Source organism: Anser cygnoides, chromosome 4, assembly GCF_040182565.1.
Source record: "Anser cygnoides isolate HZ-2024a breed goose chromosome 4, Taihu_goose_T2T_genome, whole genome shotgun sequence".
NCBI classification, from domain to species: domain Eukaryota; kingdom Metazoa; phylum Chordata; class Aves; order Anseriformes; family Anatidae; genus Anser; species Anser cygnoides.
Genome location: NC_089876.1, coordinates 67,205,069 through 67,223,816, shown reverse-complemented (window position 1 = coordinate 67,223,816; position 18,748 = coordinate 67,205,069). Strand labels below are relative to the sequence as shown.

Below are 18,748 nucleotides of genomic sequence, written 5' to 3'. Positions count from 1 at the left end.
ATGAATGATCTCCCTCCCTGATAGCATGGCAAAAGAGCGTGTTCTCCTGAGGAGACCTCAGTGGCTGCTCTGGGAGCTGCGGGCTGGGATTTAATTATTAGCAGTGCGTATGTGGCAAGGCGGAGTTGGAAGGTAGCACCGTTGAGCAGGTGATTGATGGCCATCTGGCTCTCAGCATGACACAGCAATATGTCTTTGTCCAGAGGGGCAGAAAATGACATTGGCTGACCATGGGTGGCAGGGATTTATTGGTATGCATCAAGAGACGAAGTTGCTGGTATCAATTCCAGTCTTAATAGGACTTCCATTAAGGGGAGGAGATTTTACTTTGGAAGGTGCTTTCTGCCTGTTAAAATAAGTTGGGCTCGGATTTGCTTATGCACCCCAACAGAAAGCCTCCCTGCAGACTTGATTTACATGCACAGTGACTTGGAGGCACCTAGAAGCCCCCCTGGAAGTGACTTTGTTCTAGAAAGCGTGGCCATGGAAAACAGGCACGCCTAGAAAAATCCTACCTTAGATATTCTTTTCCAGGACCGGGACAAATATATTTCAGCAGGGTAAATAAAAGTGCCCCAACCCAAGGGCCTGCTGTGCACACAGTCAGGGTGTATAGCTGTGGGGAAGAGCAACGCCACCACGGGTACCTGCAGTACCCCTTAGGCTGCTGTCAGGGTCATGTGTAGCATGGGAAGAGAACAGCATGCGTGTAGTGACCTGTGAGCAGGACCTTGCTCATGCTTTCTCCCAGCAAGGGTTGACCTTATGGACCCATAGTGGTCCTTGCCCTTTTGGACAATTTTCCAGAGAAAATGGGAACCAGTCTTTGGAGAGAGAATGTAAGACTTGGAAACAAATCACTCTTTTCATCAGCTGGGAAGTGCATTTGGCTTGTTTTATAGGAAGATTATTGCAGTCTCGTGGATATTTTGCTAAATTATGAGATACATTCAACATGGGTGAGGTCTATGTGAAATATCTATCAGTTATTTGTATCAGTGAGATGATCATTATGACCCTTAAATGCTATAAAAACAGAGGTTACCATGCCATGGGAGAAAGCCCATAGTTAAATAAGCCATTCTTCCTATGTAATTGCTGCAGAGTTACTTCTCAAAATTTACAAGCTGTTTTTCATATAAGCTTGCGCTTTGCATCATAATAATTATAGCAGATGCATCTTAAATGTACCATGGGAAAAATATGCAGCCAGAAAACAAGTTCAGAGCTAGTGGGAAAATGCAATTAAAAATCACCCAAAACGGAATAAACAAAGGTACCTTAGGGTTGATAAATGTTGCTTATCAGTGTGTAGTGAATGCCAGAGCTTACTCTTCTTTAAATAAATATAAAAATAAATAAAACAAAAAGGAAAAGTGAAAAAAAAAAGAAAGGTGTTTTAACTCTAGCAATTAATCTGAAGCTTTCAAATGTTATTCAATACCACACACACATTACATCATGCTAATTATTTGGGGAATGGAAGCATAAGGCAAGCTGGGGAGAGAAAGGAATAAAAATATATGAAGTCTAAATGGAATGCAGTGGTCCATTGCCTAAAGCAATACAGCCATTTCAGATAAAAAGAGCAAGCTAAAGTTATTGCAGTGCTGTCTTATCCATATATTAGCACTTGTGGGATTAAACAGCAGTGAATGAAAGCAGAAGTGGGTGAAGGATTGCAAAAACACTAACTGCAGAATTAAATTACTGAAACCGTTATATGATGAATTTTGCAAGACAAATCATTTTGTACCATCAAAAGTGTTATTTCTCAAAAAAAGGTATATTACACATTGCAATACGTAACTTATTGTAAGGTTATTAAATAAGAACTGTTTTAATTAAGCAGAGAAGTTATTAAATCTGCTTGTCTTGAATGAGATTTTAAAATTCCAGATACAGCAATATTTCAGTTTGTGTTAGGAATAGAAATCTGTGACACCGATGAACTCCAAGAATAAGACGTAAAAGGCACATTCAGTTATATATTGCATACTGCTGTTGCTATGAATGTTTTACCTACAAAATGATGTTAGCATTTGTCTAGCCTCTCTTGGAAAACTACCCAAACCTTGTTGTTAAGAATATCTAGCGTGCTCTCTGACTGCCCTGTCATGAATCACAGAAATTATCTATGGTGAACCTATTAGGTCAAGTAATCTATGCCTACAGGGTCGATTCGGAGTGGTAACCGGTGGCAACCCTTGAGCTTTTTGTCTAGGTAGGCGAGTAAATCACTGCAGGGAGTTCCTTGAGTTCCCAACCCTCAGTTTAACACACACTGTTTTGAACTGAGCTATAGCTCTGTCTTGCTAGTCCTAGTTCTGCCAGTTGGACTTTCTTGCTGGTCAGCATCTGGGCATTCCCTGAAGTATTGATGCAGATCTGCTCAGGTAACTATGGGGTGCCTAGCCTGAAAAAAAATGTAGAGTCTGGCTTCAAAAAGATTTAGGCTGAACCGTGGAATCTGCTGCTTACTGAATTTGCAGTTTCTGAGCTCTGCACTTACAGGTGCCAGAAATTTGAGCACACAGAAGCTTATCAGCCATAGCTTCCTTTCCCACCAGTTCAGTGAGTATTTATTTACTTAGTGTCATCCTTCTTGGCTCTCTGACTCGTGAGCTGTGGCTAGACCCTTGGTAAGGAACTGTGTCGCAGAGTGGGGTCTGCATCACCCCTCTGTTGTAAAATTCACCATTGAAATAGCTCCTGTTCACAAGCACTAAGCCTTGCCCTTTTTATTGCCCCCACCTTCCTTTCTCACTAAGTGTAAGGTTCAGGGCTAGCTCCCCCTTGGTCAGATTTTAGGCTATGAAAGACAGTATTCATCTCTGGCTAAATGTGCATCTCTTTGATCTTTATCCCTCCAGTCCAATTCATCCTACCATCCCATCCCCTAAATAAAGTCCTTAAGTTAGGGAGATTGTTGTGCCTTGATCGTATTTAGGCTGAATTTTTCAGGCTCACTGTGTGTCTTAACCATTTGGATTGCTCTTTGGCAACCAGTTCAAGTCACATTTTTGAAAGAGGTGAATGAGGTGAATAAAAATAGGGAAAGATTATGCTTTGGCTCTTACAAGAGTAAGCAGGATGAGATAGTGGACGAGAGGACACACAGCTTGTGCTGTTCGTTAGCTTAGAAAGTGTAGCTGAGTACTTGAGGACTGAAGGGAAGGTCATGGTGTGGCACAGCCACGTCCCAGCTGTCTCCTGGAGCCGGGCTGGGTAAGGCCATCAGTGTGCGACAGCAGAAGCTGGCGATGCTGCGACCAGATTTTGCTGGGAACTCAAGCAAACGAGCCAGCAGCTAGGCTGGCTAGACATCTGCAGTGTGAGCTTGGCACCGCTGCCGTAGCTCATTTCTTGGGCTAGAGATGCCTTATGAGTAAGCAAAGCTGTGCTGCTTTACTAACTCCAGCCAGCATGGGAGAGGGCCAGGACGTTGCAATCACTGGTCTGAGCCACTTCACACAACCGATGCTTCGCTGCATCACACAACTGAGTCTCTCCTTGCCACAGGGAAGTTGCAGCAGTGTGAGCAAATGAGATGGAAACCCCGAGCTCTTTCCACACCCTACATCCACAGCATGGTCTATAATGCATGGTGAGGTGAGATCTGCACCCATTTATCTGTCTGTGTATGGCCTTGTATCTCTTTCTTCTGGCAGTGAGGGGCTCAGTGGCTTGTGCTGGATGCTGTGTCTGGTTTTTGCATTTGGGGGAGAAGTTTGTGGGAAAGGGTTCTGGCAGGAAGACTTCATCTACCAAGAAAGGCAGAGGAGCAGGAGGACGGGTTGTGCAGCCTGTGCAGAATGCAAAAACAGCTGTGAGGACTAAGACGAGGAGAGGAAAGGCGACTTTGCGTTAGTGCTCGGGGACGCGAGCCTTATTTTAAATGACCACAGTCAGGAGTCAGTGACATTGCACAGGGGCTTCAGGTGGGAATGAAGTTCTTCTATTCCTGGATTAGGTCCTGGCAGTGCCTGTGACAGCAGGACAGAGATGTGCTGCCTTTGCAGAATACGGAGGGGGTGCTACCTGGTTGGTGGCTGCTTTGTCCTTGTGGAGCAGAGGGACAGAAAGGAGGGACAGGATGGGTGCTAGAGCAGTGGGATCCCTCCCATGTCCTATGCATGCCCTGCATAGCCATGGAGAGGGGAAAGCCCCCTTGAAACCTCTCGTGCCTGCATAACCACGGCAAGTGGTGCCATCAGGCAGCACAGACGTGCCACAAGAACCCTTGGGGTTTCCTCCCAGTCTGTGTAGCCCAGCTGACACTTCTGGCATATCTACAAAACCATTTGCTTCTAAAGTAAGTCTTTTGTACTTAGCCACGAAGCATTAGAGCAAAGCTGTAGCAGTAATCCTCTCTTGACACCAGCGATGGGGAAAAAGGGCAGAGGGAGCCCACGCGGCTCTGGAGAGCTACAAATCTGAGGAGCAGCATTAGCAACGTGCAGGAGTTCAGATCTGTCCCACTTGGGTCTCTGCCCAGCCCTGCACTGCCAGCTCCTGCTGGGCACCAAGGAGTCGTATCTGAGCAAGTCAATGACACTGTGTTTTTATTTACTGCTTGCTTATTCCTCCACCCCCAAACATATTACTCTTTCCTTTCCTGAAGGGACAGATTAGGCAAAGGAATGTGTCCTTTGCTGCTGGCAGCTGAGTTTGGCTGCTGTTTTCTTCTACTGATGTTTTTAATAAGGGAGGAAATGGCTGTTCATCTTGGGGAGAGCCATTCTGTCATAAGCTGACATTCCCTGGGATTTGTTTTTATTAGCTCAGCTCTGGTGTGCAGGCACTGCCAGAGCTGCTCATTGATTTCACGGCCCGGATAATATCTCGGCTGCCTGCTCACCCTGTTGTGGTGGCTACCAGCGCTCCTGTAGCTCCTCCTGCAAAGCTTCCCATCAGTGCTCCCTTCCACCAGCACTCTTGGCCCCTCTGGACCAAAAGCAGGGCTTTATTCCAAAGCCAGGGAGCTCTTCCTTCGCTGAGATTTTGGGTCAGGCTCATGCCCAAATTGCAGACGTAAAACTTAATTAATTGAGAAACCCTTTGACAGAAGTGGATTATTTTATTTCTATTTTTACAATGCTCGTGCAAACTTTGCTGCTATCTTTTAAGCCTGCCCTGCAGTTATGGAATTCAAAGGAATAAATCCACCTGGGAGGTTTCACACAGTTTACTTATGAAGCTGTTCCTATGCTGAAAATAATCCGTGTGTCAACTTATCTTTAAAGTTACATCATTTTAGCAGTAACAAAACTCAGTGGCTTGCACGCTGGGTTATGTAGCACCAGTCTTGAAAGTCATGACGTGTTCGGGCAAGTTGGTGTTTGATTGATACTATCAGAAAATTGTCCCTTCTCCTGACATCTGTCATCTCCCATGGGCTCTTCTGGTTGCCGAGGTCTTCAGGAGATTATTGAGAAGCACAAGTTGACTGTTACCAGCATACCGATGGTTTCAGATGCATTTCACGTGCTTTAGGGACCTTAGGACTTGCAGAGTTCTGGAATGATGTCATTAGTGCCTGTATCGAAGCCATTTTGTCCTCGGTCAGGGAATGCTTGAACAGTGCTGGGCAGGAGAAGGGGAAAGAGAAGAATTTATTGTTCTGTGGGTCTCTGTGGTCGGGGTAATGGGCTCAGACGTTGTGATGCAGGTACAAAATCTTAGCGTGCTATTTATCATACTTAACTCTGCAAAGCCACATGCAGTTTGTACAAACCAGGTATGTTTTTGCCTTATTTGTCGTGCCGTGATACAGGTGGTGGCAAGGATAATCTCATGATACTGAGGAGTGATTAACCCTAATTACTCCTTCTTCCACAATATTCATGAAGTTGGCACACCCTATCTGACCTGTTGGCAGCGCAGTATTCTGCAGGTTTTGGTCTCCAGTAAAAATGAAAACGCCGTTTTGTTGGACTTGCTCGTGTGAAAGCTCTGCATGTATCTGGCCAAGGGACAGGAGACACTGCCAGGGAAAGAAAACCGGTGCTTATCCAGTCCTCACGGCCCTGGGGATTCTGCTGTGGCACCCAAAATTGGTTATCCCAAACGAGATGGAGCACACCTAGCCTTTGAAATCTGTCCCACTTCTTCTCTTGGACTTTACAAGAATAGCTGCAAAATCTTTTTTTTTTTTTTATTTTTAGCCCTGAGGTGTTTTTAAATTGCTCTTGTTCCCAGTTTATTGTTATTATTCCTCCTTGTTTGTTCTTTTGCGAGTTTGTTGAGGCTGGGGAGGAGGTTGTAATTATGGAGAAGTTGTTTTTATGGTCGTTTCCCAGTACTCCAGGGATCGGTGTGATGTACATAAAAACAGTATTAACGTTACAATTAATATTAAAAAGAAGAGCAGTAAGAGTGATAACAATAATACAGGAATGAAGTTGGCATTCCTTGCTAAGTAGGGCGAGCGTCGTGGGCAAGCAGCCCCTCCCTGAGGTTCATGCTCTGTATAGGTAGCAAGATTCCTTTCCGCAAGCGAAACCACCCGTAATCCTGCATTGTGTTTTCGTGTCAGTAGAGCAGTGATTTCTTGATAGAAGTGCAGGAGCTGAGACCTTGTGAGGTTTGCTTCATGCAGAGGAAGATGCTCCAAGAGTGTTCCTTGTGCCAGGCTAGCTTTTTCTTGAGATATGTGAGTCTGTGCCGTTGGCCTTGTGTCACTCAGTCTTCCCAAGTCTGTGTGGTTGCTTTCTCCTTATATCCACCCACCTACCAGCCCCAGAGCCTTCTGTCACTTCTGCTTAGCAGGTCCATCTAATCAGGTGAGCTGGCACGATTGCTCGGGGAGATGTTATCTTGCTATTCCCCGGCAGCCTCAGATGAAAGAAAGAGTGATTTGCAAGACACGATGTTTGCATTAACATTTTTCTGCACTGAGTTAAGAGGGATGGATGAGCTGGAACGGCACCGAGATAGAGCAATGCGCAGCCACCAGGAAAATGATGTGCACTTCGTCTTCTTGTTTTTCTGGGTGCTGCTGAAGTAGCTGGATGTAATAGGCATTTCTATCATGGTCTGCAAGAAGCACATGAGAATTTCTCGCCTCTCTGTTGTGCTCGAGACCCTTAGCTCGTTAGAGATCAGAAATGCTCAGAAAGAACTGCAGGAGCATTTGGGGAAAGGAGCCCTCATCTCTCCACCCCCTTCGGGGAGTCTTCCTGGAAAGAAAACTTCCATCATGGAAGAGATAGAGGGGAAAGTCACTCCCCTTCTTTCATTATCATTTGATGCCTATCACTCACGCTGATAAAGCCAAAGAGCTGAAAGGTTTGAGTTGCTGCTCACGGGTGCTGACATAGCAGAGTGTATATCAGGAAAGGCCTGACATTTGATGTGGCTTTATCATTGGCAGGCAGGCAAAGAAAATGGATAAATTAATCACCTTTTCCCTCCATCTGTCATAGGCTTTTATCCTACAGGGAGGAAAATGTTTCCAGTTTGTCCTGGCTTTTTGAAGTGTGACACTATTGTATTTGCCAGCCTATATAATGCCGAAGTCATCAAAATGCCAGAAGTGGGGAGAATGTGAATAGCATTCATAACACAAGCTGGCGGACCACAAAGCTGGGTTTCAAGGCTCTCAGGTCTTGCTGAAAAGGCCCTGGAGATTTCCAGGCAATCTTTCCCTCAGCTCATTGACTCTAACCACTTAGCCCCGAGCAGCCTCCTTGTAACTCACCATATATTTCTCATTTCTTATTTACATTTTACTAAGTAATGATATCTCTAATTTCACCACATCTGGTGGAAACCTGTGGAGTCACTGGTGACTTTTACAGCCTTAGTAAGGTGGTGGAATACCCTCGGTGTTAGGGTCTCAGCACCCCCTCCTTTTTTTGAGAAGTGAATGCAGCGCAAGCCTGGGAGCAATCCAGAGATTTATCAGCAGAGATAATCAGCAGAGAATCCAGAGGTTTATCAGCAGAACCCAAGCACACCTATGCTGCCCTTTGCAAAACTTTGCTGCTGGGTTGCCTGATTAGTCCACTGCAATGGCCATGCTTGCATGGTTTGGGGTAAATCCGTGTTACAGGTTCAACACAGGGAACTTTCCAGACAATCTTCAAATTGCTGTTCTGTTTCAATTTAAAGCAAAATTAATGTGAATGAAAAGTGATGTCTTTTCTTCTGGGTAGCGTTCCAGGGTTCAGTCGGACATCCCAGGAGTTTTAAAATACAGCTCCAGGGTTTCAAAATTCCCTTCTCTTTCCCAAGTGAAAAGAAAGACAAGACATTTAAGCGATCTTTTTCTGTCCAAACCCTTCAAGCTCATATACCTCTGTGGATGTTTAAAGAGGGTCTTTTTTCACTGTTGGTAAATGGTTGTAACAGACTCGTGGTTTTCATCTCCACAATGTTGTTCATATGAAACATTTTTACACCTAATCGAAGTGTGTGATGGTTCTTTAGACAGTGTGTCCTCTTGTTTGCCATGTTTGTGAAAAATGAATCTCATCCTAAATCCAAAACACAGCACCATACCAGCTACTAGGAAGTCAGTTAACTGTATCCTAGCCAAAACTAGTCCCTTGTGGCACGGCTTGGTGACTGGATAAAAAATATTTGGGGAAGTGTCTAAGACAACCTCACCCTTTGCCTGGGATGAATTAGAAATCATACAGCATATGACTGATTTTTTTTTTTTGGTTTTATCTCCAGCACAGCGATGCAGTACATGACCTGCTCCTGGACTTCATCACATGGGTTGGCATCCTGCTGTCACTCGTCTGCCTCCTGATCTGCATCTTCACCTTCTGCTTCTTCCGTGGGCTGCAGAGTGACCGCAACACGATTCACAAGAACTTGTGCATCAGCCTCTTTGTAGCAGAACTCCTCTTCCTCATTGGCATCAACCGGACTGACCAGCCGGTAAGAGGCAAAGCACTTCGTGCTCCCGCTGCAGGAGGGAGCAGAAAGTGCACTCTCACCTCTGCATATAGGATGTTCGGTCATGGAGTGGGATATATTCCAGTGCTGCCTTAAACTCATGCATGAGTCATTGCAGGGTGAGGTTGTTAATTGGAAATCAGATCTTAATTACCAAAAGAAGACCAAGACGCTTCCTAGTATTAGCTGTCTTGAGATTTCTTCCTGGATGAGTGGGAAAAGTTATTCCCTAAATGATGCCTTACTGCATCTGTTTAATTCTTGACAGCATGTTGCTGTTCAGTTTTTGAAAAGAAAAGGCCCTCTTCATAGAACTGGAATGGATTTTGCATTTTCATAGTCTTTCCAGCTTTTCAAATCCCTTTGCCTAACTCCCTTCCTCTCACTATAACTGTTTTGTTGGGAAACCCCCAGCGTGCATCCTACTGTGTCCACAGCACCCAAGGATATTCACAAGGCATGTTGACATTTGGAAAGTCACTCGGGCAAAACTAGTCGATGGGGAGAATTTGGGAAGAGAAACACAGCCTTTGTGAATCTACAGACAAAACCCCAGTGTGTTGGGGCAGTTATGATCTAGTCTGCACACTTCTGCACATGTATGCATGCATTCATGACTCTGTCTGTCAACACACACACCAGTCAGAAAAGTAAATATATGTATACACACATGCACGCTCCCTGGAGACACACTGGAAGCTGAGGGTCTGACTCAGAGATCACAGGAATGATGGAAAAGGTCTGCTCTCATTTCAGAGGCTGTATGCTCTTTGTAAATAATGCGCGTGTATGTGTTTAATCAACAGGTTATAAAAATCTGCTTATACTACACACATCTTTATATGTTTATTTGCCAGATTACATACATACCTCCTTTTGTATATTTGAATATGGTTTGTATGCCCAGATGTGTCTCTTTGGAAATAGTTCTTACACATTTCCCAAGTGAAAAAAAAAAATCTTACTTTGGAGATGAACTCCCTCATTCTTATGAAACTTCCCAGTAAGAGCCTATCTGCATGTAATCTTGACTGTTGCATTAAGTTAGCATAGTACAAACACCTTCTCTTGCTCTTTTATACCTATCTGCAGATCGCTTGTGCTGTCTTTGCTGCCCTCCTGCACTTCTTCTTCCTGGCGGCTTTCACCTGGATGTTCCTGGAGGGGGTGCAGCTCTACATCATGCTGGTGGAGGTTTTTGAGAGTGAACACTCCCGGAGGAAGTACTTCTATTTGGTCGGCTACGGCATGCCTGCACTGATCGTGGCTGTGTCAGCAGCAGTGGACTACCGGAGCTATGGCACAGACAAAGTGTGAGTGGGGCTTGGCATTACTTGGATCTGGGCCGGAGGATGGGAGAGGGGAGGACAAAGGGAAGCCAAAAGTCTGGAGACCCAGCAGGTGAAAGCTGCTTGTGCAGGCAGCACTCAACTGGAGGGCATAGCTCTGTGTCTCCCAGTGTAGTCCATGATCATGGACTGTTCCCCACCATGAAGAGATTTGCAAAGGTGTTTTCCTGGGAAAGTCTGATGGGGAAAATTTCATCACATCATTTCATAATATCAGCAGAGGTGGCTGTCCCAAGTCTCTGCCCAGACAGCCCAAGTCTCAGTTTGGTCCTGTATCAGCAAGGTCATCCTTTTTCTCTAACCAAAGAGTATTTCTCACGTAGATGATGAGACATTGCCTTCTTCTTCTTTTTCATGTGTTCTATCAAATTATTTTGCTTGGAGGCTCAGCTAGGTGGTGACTGTAGGGTACATTACCCTCTTTGCAAATCAGAACAGCTACATCGCTTACCATTATGAATATTCTTAAATATCTTCGGTATTGCTGAAGCTGGTATCAAAGCACAATTTAGATGCTCAGCAACACCGTCTAATAGAAAACAAAGGGAAAATTGAGCCTTTGATTTCTTTGCCAGCTTTGTTACAATAGCGCTAACAATGTATTTTTATTGATGTTATTTTATTTTATTTGTTGCTTTCCCTTGTCAGGCTGCCTTTCCTTTGTCATTTTAACTCAGTTAAGAGCTCGGTCTGAAGGCACAAGTAGCAATGAGCCAGTGGCGTTTCTAAAGCTCTTTTTGAGCAGAGGTTGGGTCAGGCTGTGGCAGTAGTTGATATTTTGTTAAATCTAACTGCAAAATTTTTGCCTGAAAACCTCATCGCCATATATGAACCCAATTCTTTGCAGAAGCAAATCTGTAGTGCAGTGGAGCTGCTCACGATCCATTACTGTGCCAACAGGTAGGGTCGATCCCAGCTGGATATTTGCATCCTGTTTTTTCCATGAGTGGGAGAAAAGCAACCTGAATTTGTATGTGTCATACTTGGTGGAAAGGAAATGGCCCACACAGGATGAGGGCAAGAGGGAGTTAGTTTTCAAGGAGCTCTACCAATTTATCTCAGGTAGTGTATCCTACTTTGACAGGCCTATGAGTTAGAGAAAAAGTAGCAGAACATCCAGTTGCAGTTTCTGGAATTTGTGCAGTAGGTGAGAGTGTTTCCATCAGTTGATTCCTGATGTTCACATCCTGTCATGACAAATCAGGTATTGAAACATTCTGCCTCAATAGTCTGTTCATCCCTTCAGGCAAATTTGTTCTTGCTGTGGTGTTTCTACTGAGGACACATTAGGGCCGAAGGGACATAAGTCTGGACCCCTGGAAGGCCAGCTGAGATGCTCTTTTGCATCTGCCATTGCTGGAGCTGCATCTCCACCAGTCTGTTTGGCAGTCTGGTTGTTTAGTGCCCTCAGGGAGTAACTTGGATGACGAGGCGCAGGCTTGCTTTTCTGGCTGCCTCCCACGCTGTTCACCCCATGATTTCTGTTGCAGGAGTTAAGCACCACAGCAATTCTTCTGCATACTTTCCCAATGTTTTGTGCTGTGCATCAAGAAAACCCATCACAGCAGCTAGTTTTTGACGAAAAGTAGCACTAAACACATTGTTTTACAGTGCTCTGTTGCTGTTGGGTATTGAGAATTTCTTGCAGTTAAAGGAATTCCTCAAGCCCAAGGTATCACTTTGGACATGAGACAACCGTGCTACATCAGAGTTTGGTTGACTTGCATCTCTCCTGTCTTTGCAAAGTCCATCTGGATGTTTTGCAGGGACAAACCACATACAAATGTAAGCTGTGACAGTTAACCTGCATGCAGCAGCCAGTTGGTAGAGCAGGAACATACGGCACCTAACCATGGCGCCCATAAAGCACCATGGCAGCTTTGCATTGCTGCAACATTTCCACTCCTATAAGTGTGTATAAGTTCCTTTCTGAAGCACAGCAAAATAAACATATTCCGTGGAAGACGCTGCCTTTTCCCAGCCCAAATATTTCCATACATAGGTGGTACAAGCAGAAAGTTTAGCTGAAATTCGCTGGAGGTGAACAACAAAACTTTGCTGTCTTTGTGTTGATGAGGCAGCAGTCATATGCTTCTGCTAGCAAAAGCTCTCCCCCTCCCCACAGCATAAAGTAGTATTTCTAATGACTAAACATGTATATACAATATTTTGCAAATAAATATTTACAGAGATTTGTAGAGCCTAAAATATTTATTTATAATCTCTAATTCTAGAGTGCACAATTTTATCACGTTCTCATACTGGAAAACTAAAAAACATACAATATGTTTTGTATAACTATCATGCTCCATCTGGTTGATGGATGATGATGTATTTTTCTGTGTAATGTTATTAGAAGGGTAGAACTGATTAGAATTTGTAGTGAACTATATGCCAGGCATACATAATTTGATTGCAAGAAGTTGCTTGGTTTTGCCGGGTTTTGTAAAACATCCTCTGGAATATATTACTTGCCTCCCTCCATTATTTATTGCATTTGTTTAAGCAGGACTTATGGAGCTGTTAGTGTTATTTGTTTCTTGCCTGGCATTTGGTGCCACCCTTCATACATATCAGAAGGATTTGCTTAGACACCCCATGTAGGGTTTCTTGATTTCATTTTCCTTTCCAAATCCAACCTCATGCCCACATTATATAGTCAAAAACAGGCAAATACAGTCAAAAACAGTTCCTCTCTCTGTTTCTTTGCTCATCAGTTGGTGCTTGTGATTTTCTGCCCCGGTGTTCATATTGATATTTTGGAGTAGCTGCCCAGCAAAGATACTGTCTTACGGTTAATTATTCCAAAAATTGGCATTGATTCTTTCCCTTTTATTATTGTTTGTTTAAGAGAAGTTCAAATCACCCACAGCAGAAGATTTAGGGCTAATTAGTTCGATGCTATAACCAGGCAGTAGCGTAGCGATTACATTAAAAGACCATCCCATTCAGGTCAGTTGGGAATATTCACGTGAGCAAGCTGAGCCCTGTTTGCCCTTTCTCCCAAATTCATCAGAAGTGTTGCATCTCACCTCATTCTGACTGTCATTTCTAAAGTAAATGTGAAAAGCAGGTAAGCCCCACTGCAGACGCTGATGTCAGGAGACCACAGGTGATTCTGGCAGTGCTCACGTGAACCTCCAAGTGGACATTTCTTACAGACCAGGTCTTTTCAGCAGCACGAGAAAACCTGAGGTCTCAAAAAATAACTGGAAGCAAGCATCATGATCTGAAGGCTGTAACAAATCAGCTGCTGAATCTTAAATGGCCACATCTCAAGTTTTGCTGCAAAAAAATGTGACATCAGGATTGCAGTTTTAAAAACTGCACTTGCCTTGTCCTGTGTGTTAACCGAATCCATTTATCTCCTGTCCACATCTGATGTAATGGGCAGTGCTGCAAAATGCAGAGGAAATATCGTATTTGCAGTTGTTGTTGTTGTGTGAAAATAACTTGTGTTTAAAATTCAGTAAAAACCTGGATTAAGACTTTAGCAGCCTCCCTGTGAGAAGACCTGCTCAAGTAGCAGGCCATCCTAAATTGACAGTCAGAAGCTACTCTATATCACATACTGCCCTGGGTTTTATATCAATGCCTATTACAAATCTCAGAGGAGAGCAGCTCTGCTTTGAATGGCTCAATATATTTTACGAAACGTACTTGTAGGTATATTCATCTACTGGTGATCAAATTCATCGTGCCAGGAATCTCTCTATTGTTTCTCTCCCTCCCCTCCTTGGTATGCCATAAAGCAGGATATACATGGCAAGAAATCCAGCTGTCATAAAGCAAAATGAAAGCCTGGTGTATATACACAGCCTCCAACTCCATCAGCCAGCTGCCGACATCACTTGCATGTTAATGTTGCTGGAAAATAGCTCCTACCAACACGGTACTTCTTGGATGGCCCCATGAACTTGTTTTATTTTCAGTGCTTGTGCTGGGTATTTGGTGGAGGAAGCGTGAGCAATGGGGATGCTGGAGAACATATATTGCACCCCTGAAAGGCACGGCTTGTTCATACATATCCCATTACCACACACAGCCAGGGAGGCTGTATGGCCATGTGAAACGAACTGCTGAACTCCCATGAACAACATGATATGTTAGGGCTCTTCGCATTTTATGGTCCAATGGCAGCTAATGATTGTTTATTGGTTATATTTAATACACACCGGGGATAGTTTAGTATTTGATTTCTCTTCATGCAGAAAATCGAGCAAACTCTTTGTAGTCTTTATTACTTCGAAAAAGCTGTAGGTGAATATAGCGACTTGTCATTGTGGAAAAGGAGGAAATTAAAAAGTAAAGGAAAGCAGCTCCACGGCACTCATTACAGGCACAGCACTGACTATGCTGGTGTGACTCTTCCTAACGGTAATGGGCTCTGGAGCAGCGTTTCCCCATCCGCGGATGTGCAGATAATCTGCTCTGCATTGTGCTGAGCCCTGAAGCAGCTCATTTGCTTAATGGCAGCGGAGTATAAACTTGTAATAAGCAAGTCCGTGCTCACAGTGCAGCTGTGCATGGGGGTCAGAAGTAACTCAGCAGCCCAAGATTAGCAACTTTTTGGAAGTGAGTTGCCTGATTGCTTCCTTGTTTCAAGGAGCTCATTTATGCAGCTCATTGTGCGTGTGGTTTTGTCTTTAAGGGAAGAAAAGCTCAGTGTGGTACTTGTCTGATTAGCAATTTACATCTCTGCAACAGAATTGGCAGGACGCCTGTGTTTTGATGTTTTGTTCTTAATTTGCATTTTTAATGAGGTAGGACTTAAATGGGTTCAGAGTTGCACCGCTCGCCGATGACCACGAAAAGCCTGGCTTTTTAAAATCCCCATGTGGATTAGATGCAACCCTGCAGCTTTCAGTTCAGTTGCCCGGCACTGACTGTCATACAAAGTTTCATAGAAAGTCAATTTTTTTATTCAAACAAATAAAAAAATCGCATCGCCTTCCTTAAAGCATGCAGAGAGGCGAGAAAGCCCATTCTGCTTTTTTTGCAAGCTGCGTTCTCATTCTTGCTCAGATGGATCTGCCTCTCAGGGGATGGGGACCATTCTGCTCAGTGTCTGCCCCACGTGGCTGGAGAACAGGACCTTTGCATGCCAGCATAATGAATCCCTGACCTGCCTTCTTGGCTGCCTGCCATCCACGGGACCCCTCCATCGTCACCGCATTGCGCTGCATAACCACAGGGACAGCTTTTTAGGGGAAAGCAAGAAAGTTCATTTGGCTAGCAGGGAAGGAGCCAGTTGCTTCCCACTTCTTTGCTCCGCCTGACACAGCTTTTCCCTCATCTTGTTGTATTTCAGTCCTAGGATCCGTGGGGAATCCAGAAGCTGGGATCTGGGATCCCTCCCAGAGGCGAGGCAGGACGTGGGTGTAGGCAAATAGGTGCAGGTTTTCCCTGTGTCCCAATCTATTCGTGATCAAAACCAGATGCATCAGCTGTGACCACGTGGCTAGCCAATGTGTTTTAAGAAATGGAGACAGGTTTTATGCCTTTTGTCCTCCATTGGCTTTCTGAGAAGTGTCTTGCACTTCATGCCGAAGGAAAACTGAGTGGTTGGGCAATTGCAATGCATCGTGCTCCCAACTCCCATGCAGCAGGGCTGGGGGATTTTGTGGGTGATAAATTTGCAAAAAGGCTCAAAATACTGACATTAAAAAAAAAAAAAGAAACACCACTGGGTCCTCTCCCACACACATTCCACCCAGCACTTGTATCAGTGGGAAGAAGTTGTGGGGCTGTCTATTTCTCGATTTATGTTTGGCAGCTGAGGCATAAGCACTAGGTAATTTTTTTTTTCCCTGTGGGATGGGGTAGGTATTAAGACTTAAATGTCCCATAATGCGTGAGCTGCTGCTATGCAAACATCTTTTTTCGTGGCAGGGGGACTCTTTACAGGTACTTCATTATCTCTGAAACCTCTATTCCTCTGTCAAATCTAGTTGCAATTGGCTGACATTTCAGGCGTTGTTATGGGTGATGCACAGATGTCATGATCGCATAAACCCTTTCCTATAGGAAATCAGGCTGAAATACTTTAGAGTCAGTCGTGTTGCTCCATCACCAGCTGCATCTAAATCACCTTGAACTTCAGCAGCCGTGGAGGAAACAAGATTTCCGTGCAATCGCTCTGAAGGCCCCTCTGCTTGCCGCTCGCATCACAGTTTGGATGCAGTCACATTAAGATTTTTGATGAACAGCTGCGGAGTCAGTTCGGGAGTGGTGTCATGGAAGTGACTGTATTTTAATTTGTGATAAATACGGGTATGATCGTAAACATTGATACATCTTTAAGGCTGCTGAGACACGAAATGTATATAGTCAGGGAGGGAAATGGGAAGCTTTATCTACATCCTTGAATTTATTCATATCTTGACTTTTCCCAGCCATTGAGGCTCAGGGCATGTTTTATTCTCTCAGCAGAAGACTCGTGTTGATCTCTTCTGTGGGGCTGCTGGCACAAACCTTTCTGCTTGTTTCAAAGTCCATTGGAAGGGAAAAAATTCAGCACATGCACTAGAGCTGTCATTTGTGAGAATCGCTGTCTCTTCCACCATGATAAATTCATATATACAGTTCCTGTCGCTTATCTAATTATGAAATTTCATTGGACGTTTAGTATAAGAGTGTTTTTACGCTTTCTTAGTCCTCTGCGTATAAATGGAGCTGTGATCTGCAGCGTCGCAAACACGACAAGATATTATTATTTTAAACATCATGTGAAACTTTCTTAGAATTTACATTCATCTGTCTTGTAACCAGTCACTTCCATTTTATCTTCCTGTCGCCTGGAATGAACTAGGAATGGAAATGTAATTTCCCAGGGGCCTAAAAAATGGGGGGAGTATTAAATGCAGCTGAAATTAAGCGATTAATAATTTAGTTTTAGGCCATGAATCAACTTCATGGAATAGCACAGACCATATGCAATGCTCGAAACATTAGTGGAAACAAAACACTCTGGAGGTTCAGGGAAATAAAACGCTCTAAAGAGGAAGTTGCTGAACCTAGTTAAACCTCAGCCTTCTGTTAGCAAAATCGTGCTTCCTGTTTGCACCAAATTTGCTCCGATCTGCTTGATGGAGAAATGTCATCTCGCTTGACAGCTGACAGACAGCTTGTGTTGCATCAGGGCTGGAGAGGAAAGCTGAGCTTAAAGCGAAGAAGCTCCACGGCTGCTCATCGGACTCCTTCCTTAAAAAAAAAATGGTTTTAAGATTTTTTTCCAACTGACACAGAAAGCTGTAGCAACTAGGCCTTGTGCCATTTTCCCCCTCCTTTCTCCAGAGGTAATTATCTTACTCCATCAATAGCACTGTCAGAAATTGGGCACATAATTCAGCATTTAAATGAACAAGCAATGTAATATTTCCTGTCTCCCACCAGCGTGTTTTGCAGCTCACATTCTTCTCTGTCACTCGCTCACTCTTGATGTATGTCCTGGGTGCAGTCCTTGAATGCCTTCTCTCCCCTGTGTTTCATTACAGATGTTGGCTCCGACTTGACACCTACTTCATTTGGAGCTTTATAGGACCAGCGACCTTGATAATTATGGTAAGAACTCCTAATTAACTACTCCATCTCTCAGGTCAAGAAATAAAACTTTTGCTGTCCCTTTACTCTGTATCTTTAATTTACACAGATTAATTTGAGAAAGGCATGTTCTTCTGTGACCCCACCTGGCACAAGCAATTAGATGCTCGTTACAGGAGGCTCTTTGCATTGTGAAACACTTGATCAAAATAGGGAGGGGAGAGCATGTGGTATGTGCTGTGGACACTGCCTCAGAGCGGGTGCTCAGACAGTTTGGTTCGTACTGCTGGATGCATAGCAGTGCCAAACTGCTTTGGTGCCACTTGCTGTCCCCCCCTTTTGACCTCGAATAAACCTGTGTATGGATCCTGCAGAAAGGGAAATCTGAGGTGTGGGGGATGAAATAAAGCCCAAACTGGAAGAGAGGTTTTATGGGGGTTTTTTCCTCCCCTGCAGAAGTTGGAACTCCTGTGACTTCACAGTTAGCACGCTGCCAGCGTATCAGCTAACACCGCGGCAAGGTAGAGCACACAACTTTAGAGACAGCTGGAGTTTTCTCAAACTTTAATCGCTACAATATGGCTTAAATAAACCATCCGTTGTTTTGAATAGCGAGGGTTTGGCTAATGCAGCAAACCAGGCACTCTCACGTCAATGCAGACATTGTCCCTGGTTCTCCGGCAACTGGGGGCCTGTTTAGCAGCCCTTCGCATCAGGGAGGGGGCTGAACCACTAGCCAAAACTGTTGTGGTATTTTTTTCCCCCGTAAGCAATGCATTAATGAAAAGATATCTTCCCTTTCTGATAATGTTTAAAACACTGGTCCGGGCTTTTGGAAACTCTTTTCCAGGAACTGGTGGCCCTATTAGCACTAAAGCATTGAAACAGCATCATGTCTTTTACTGAACAAATCAAACTCTTTTTTTTCAACTTTGAATTGTGCTAAG

The 18,748-nt window shown here is 44.2% G+C and overlaps 1 protein-coding gene across 21 annotated transcripts in view; it reads left to right on the top strand.

Moving 5' to 3' along the window:
- Positions 1-18,748, top strand: part of ADGRL3 (adhesion G protein-coupled receptor L3) — a 535,525-nt gene that overhangs the window by 459,078 nt on the left and 57,699 nt on the right. For all 21 annotated transcript variants that reach the window (XM_048067842.2, XM_048067827.2, XM_048067821.2 and 18 more), the window contains 3 exons: positions 8,683-8,892; positions 10,003-10,223; positions 17,756-17,822. In XM_048067842.2, the coding sequence (XP_047923799.2) occupies positions 8,683-8,892; positions 10,003-10,223; positions 17,756-17,822 (498 nt within the window). The remainder of the gene's footprint in view (positions 1-8,682; positions 8,893-10,002; positions 10,224-17,755; positions 17,823-18,748) is intronic.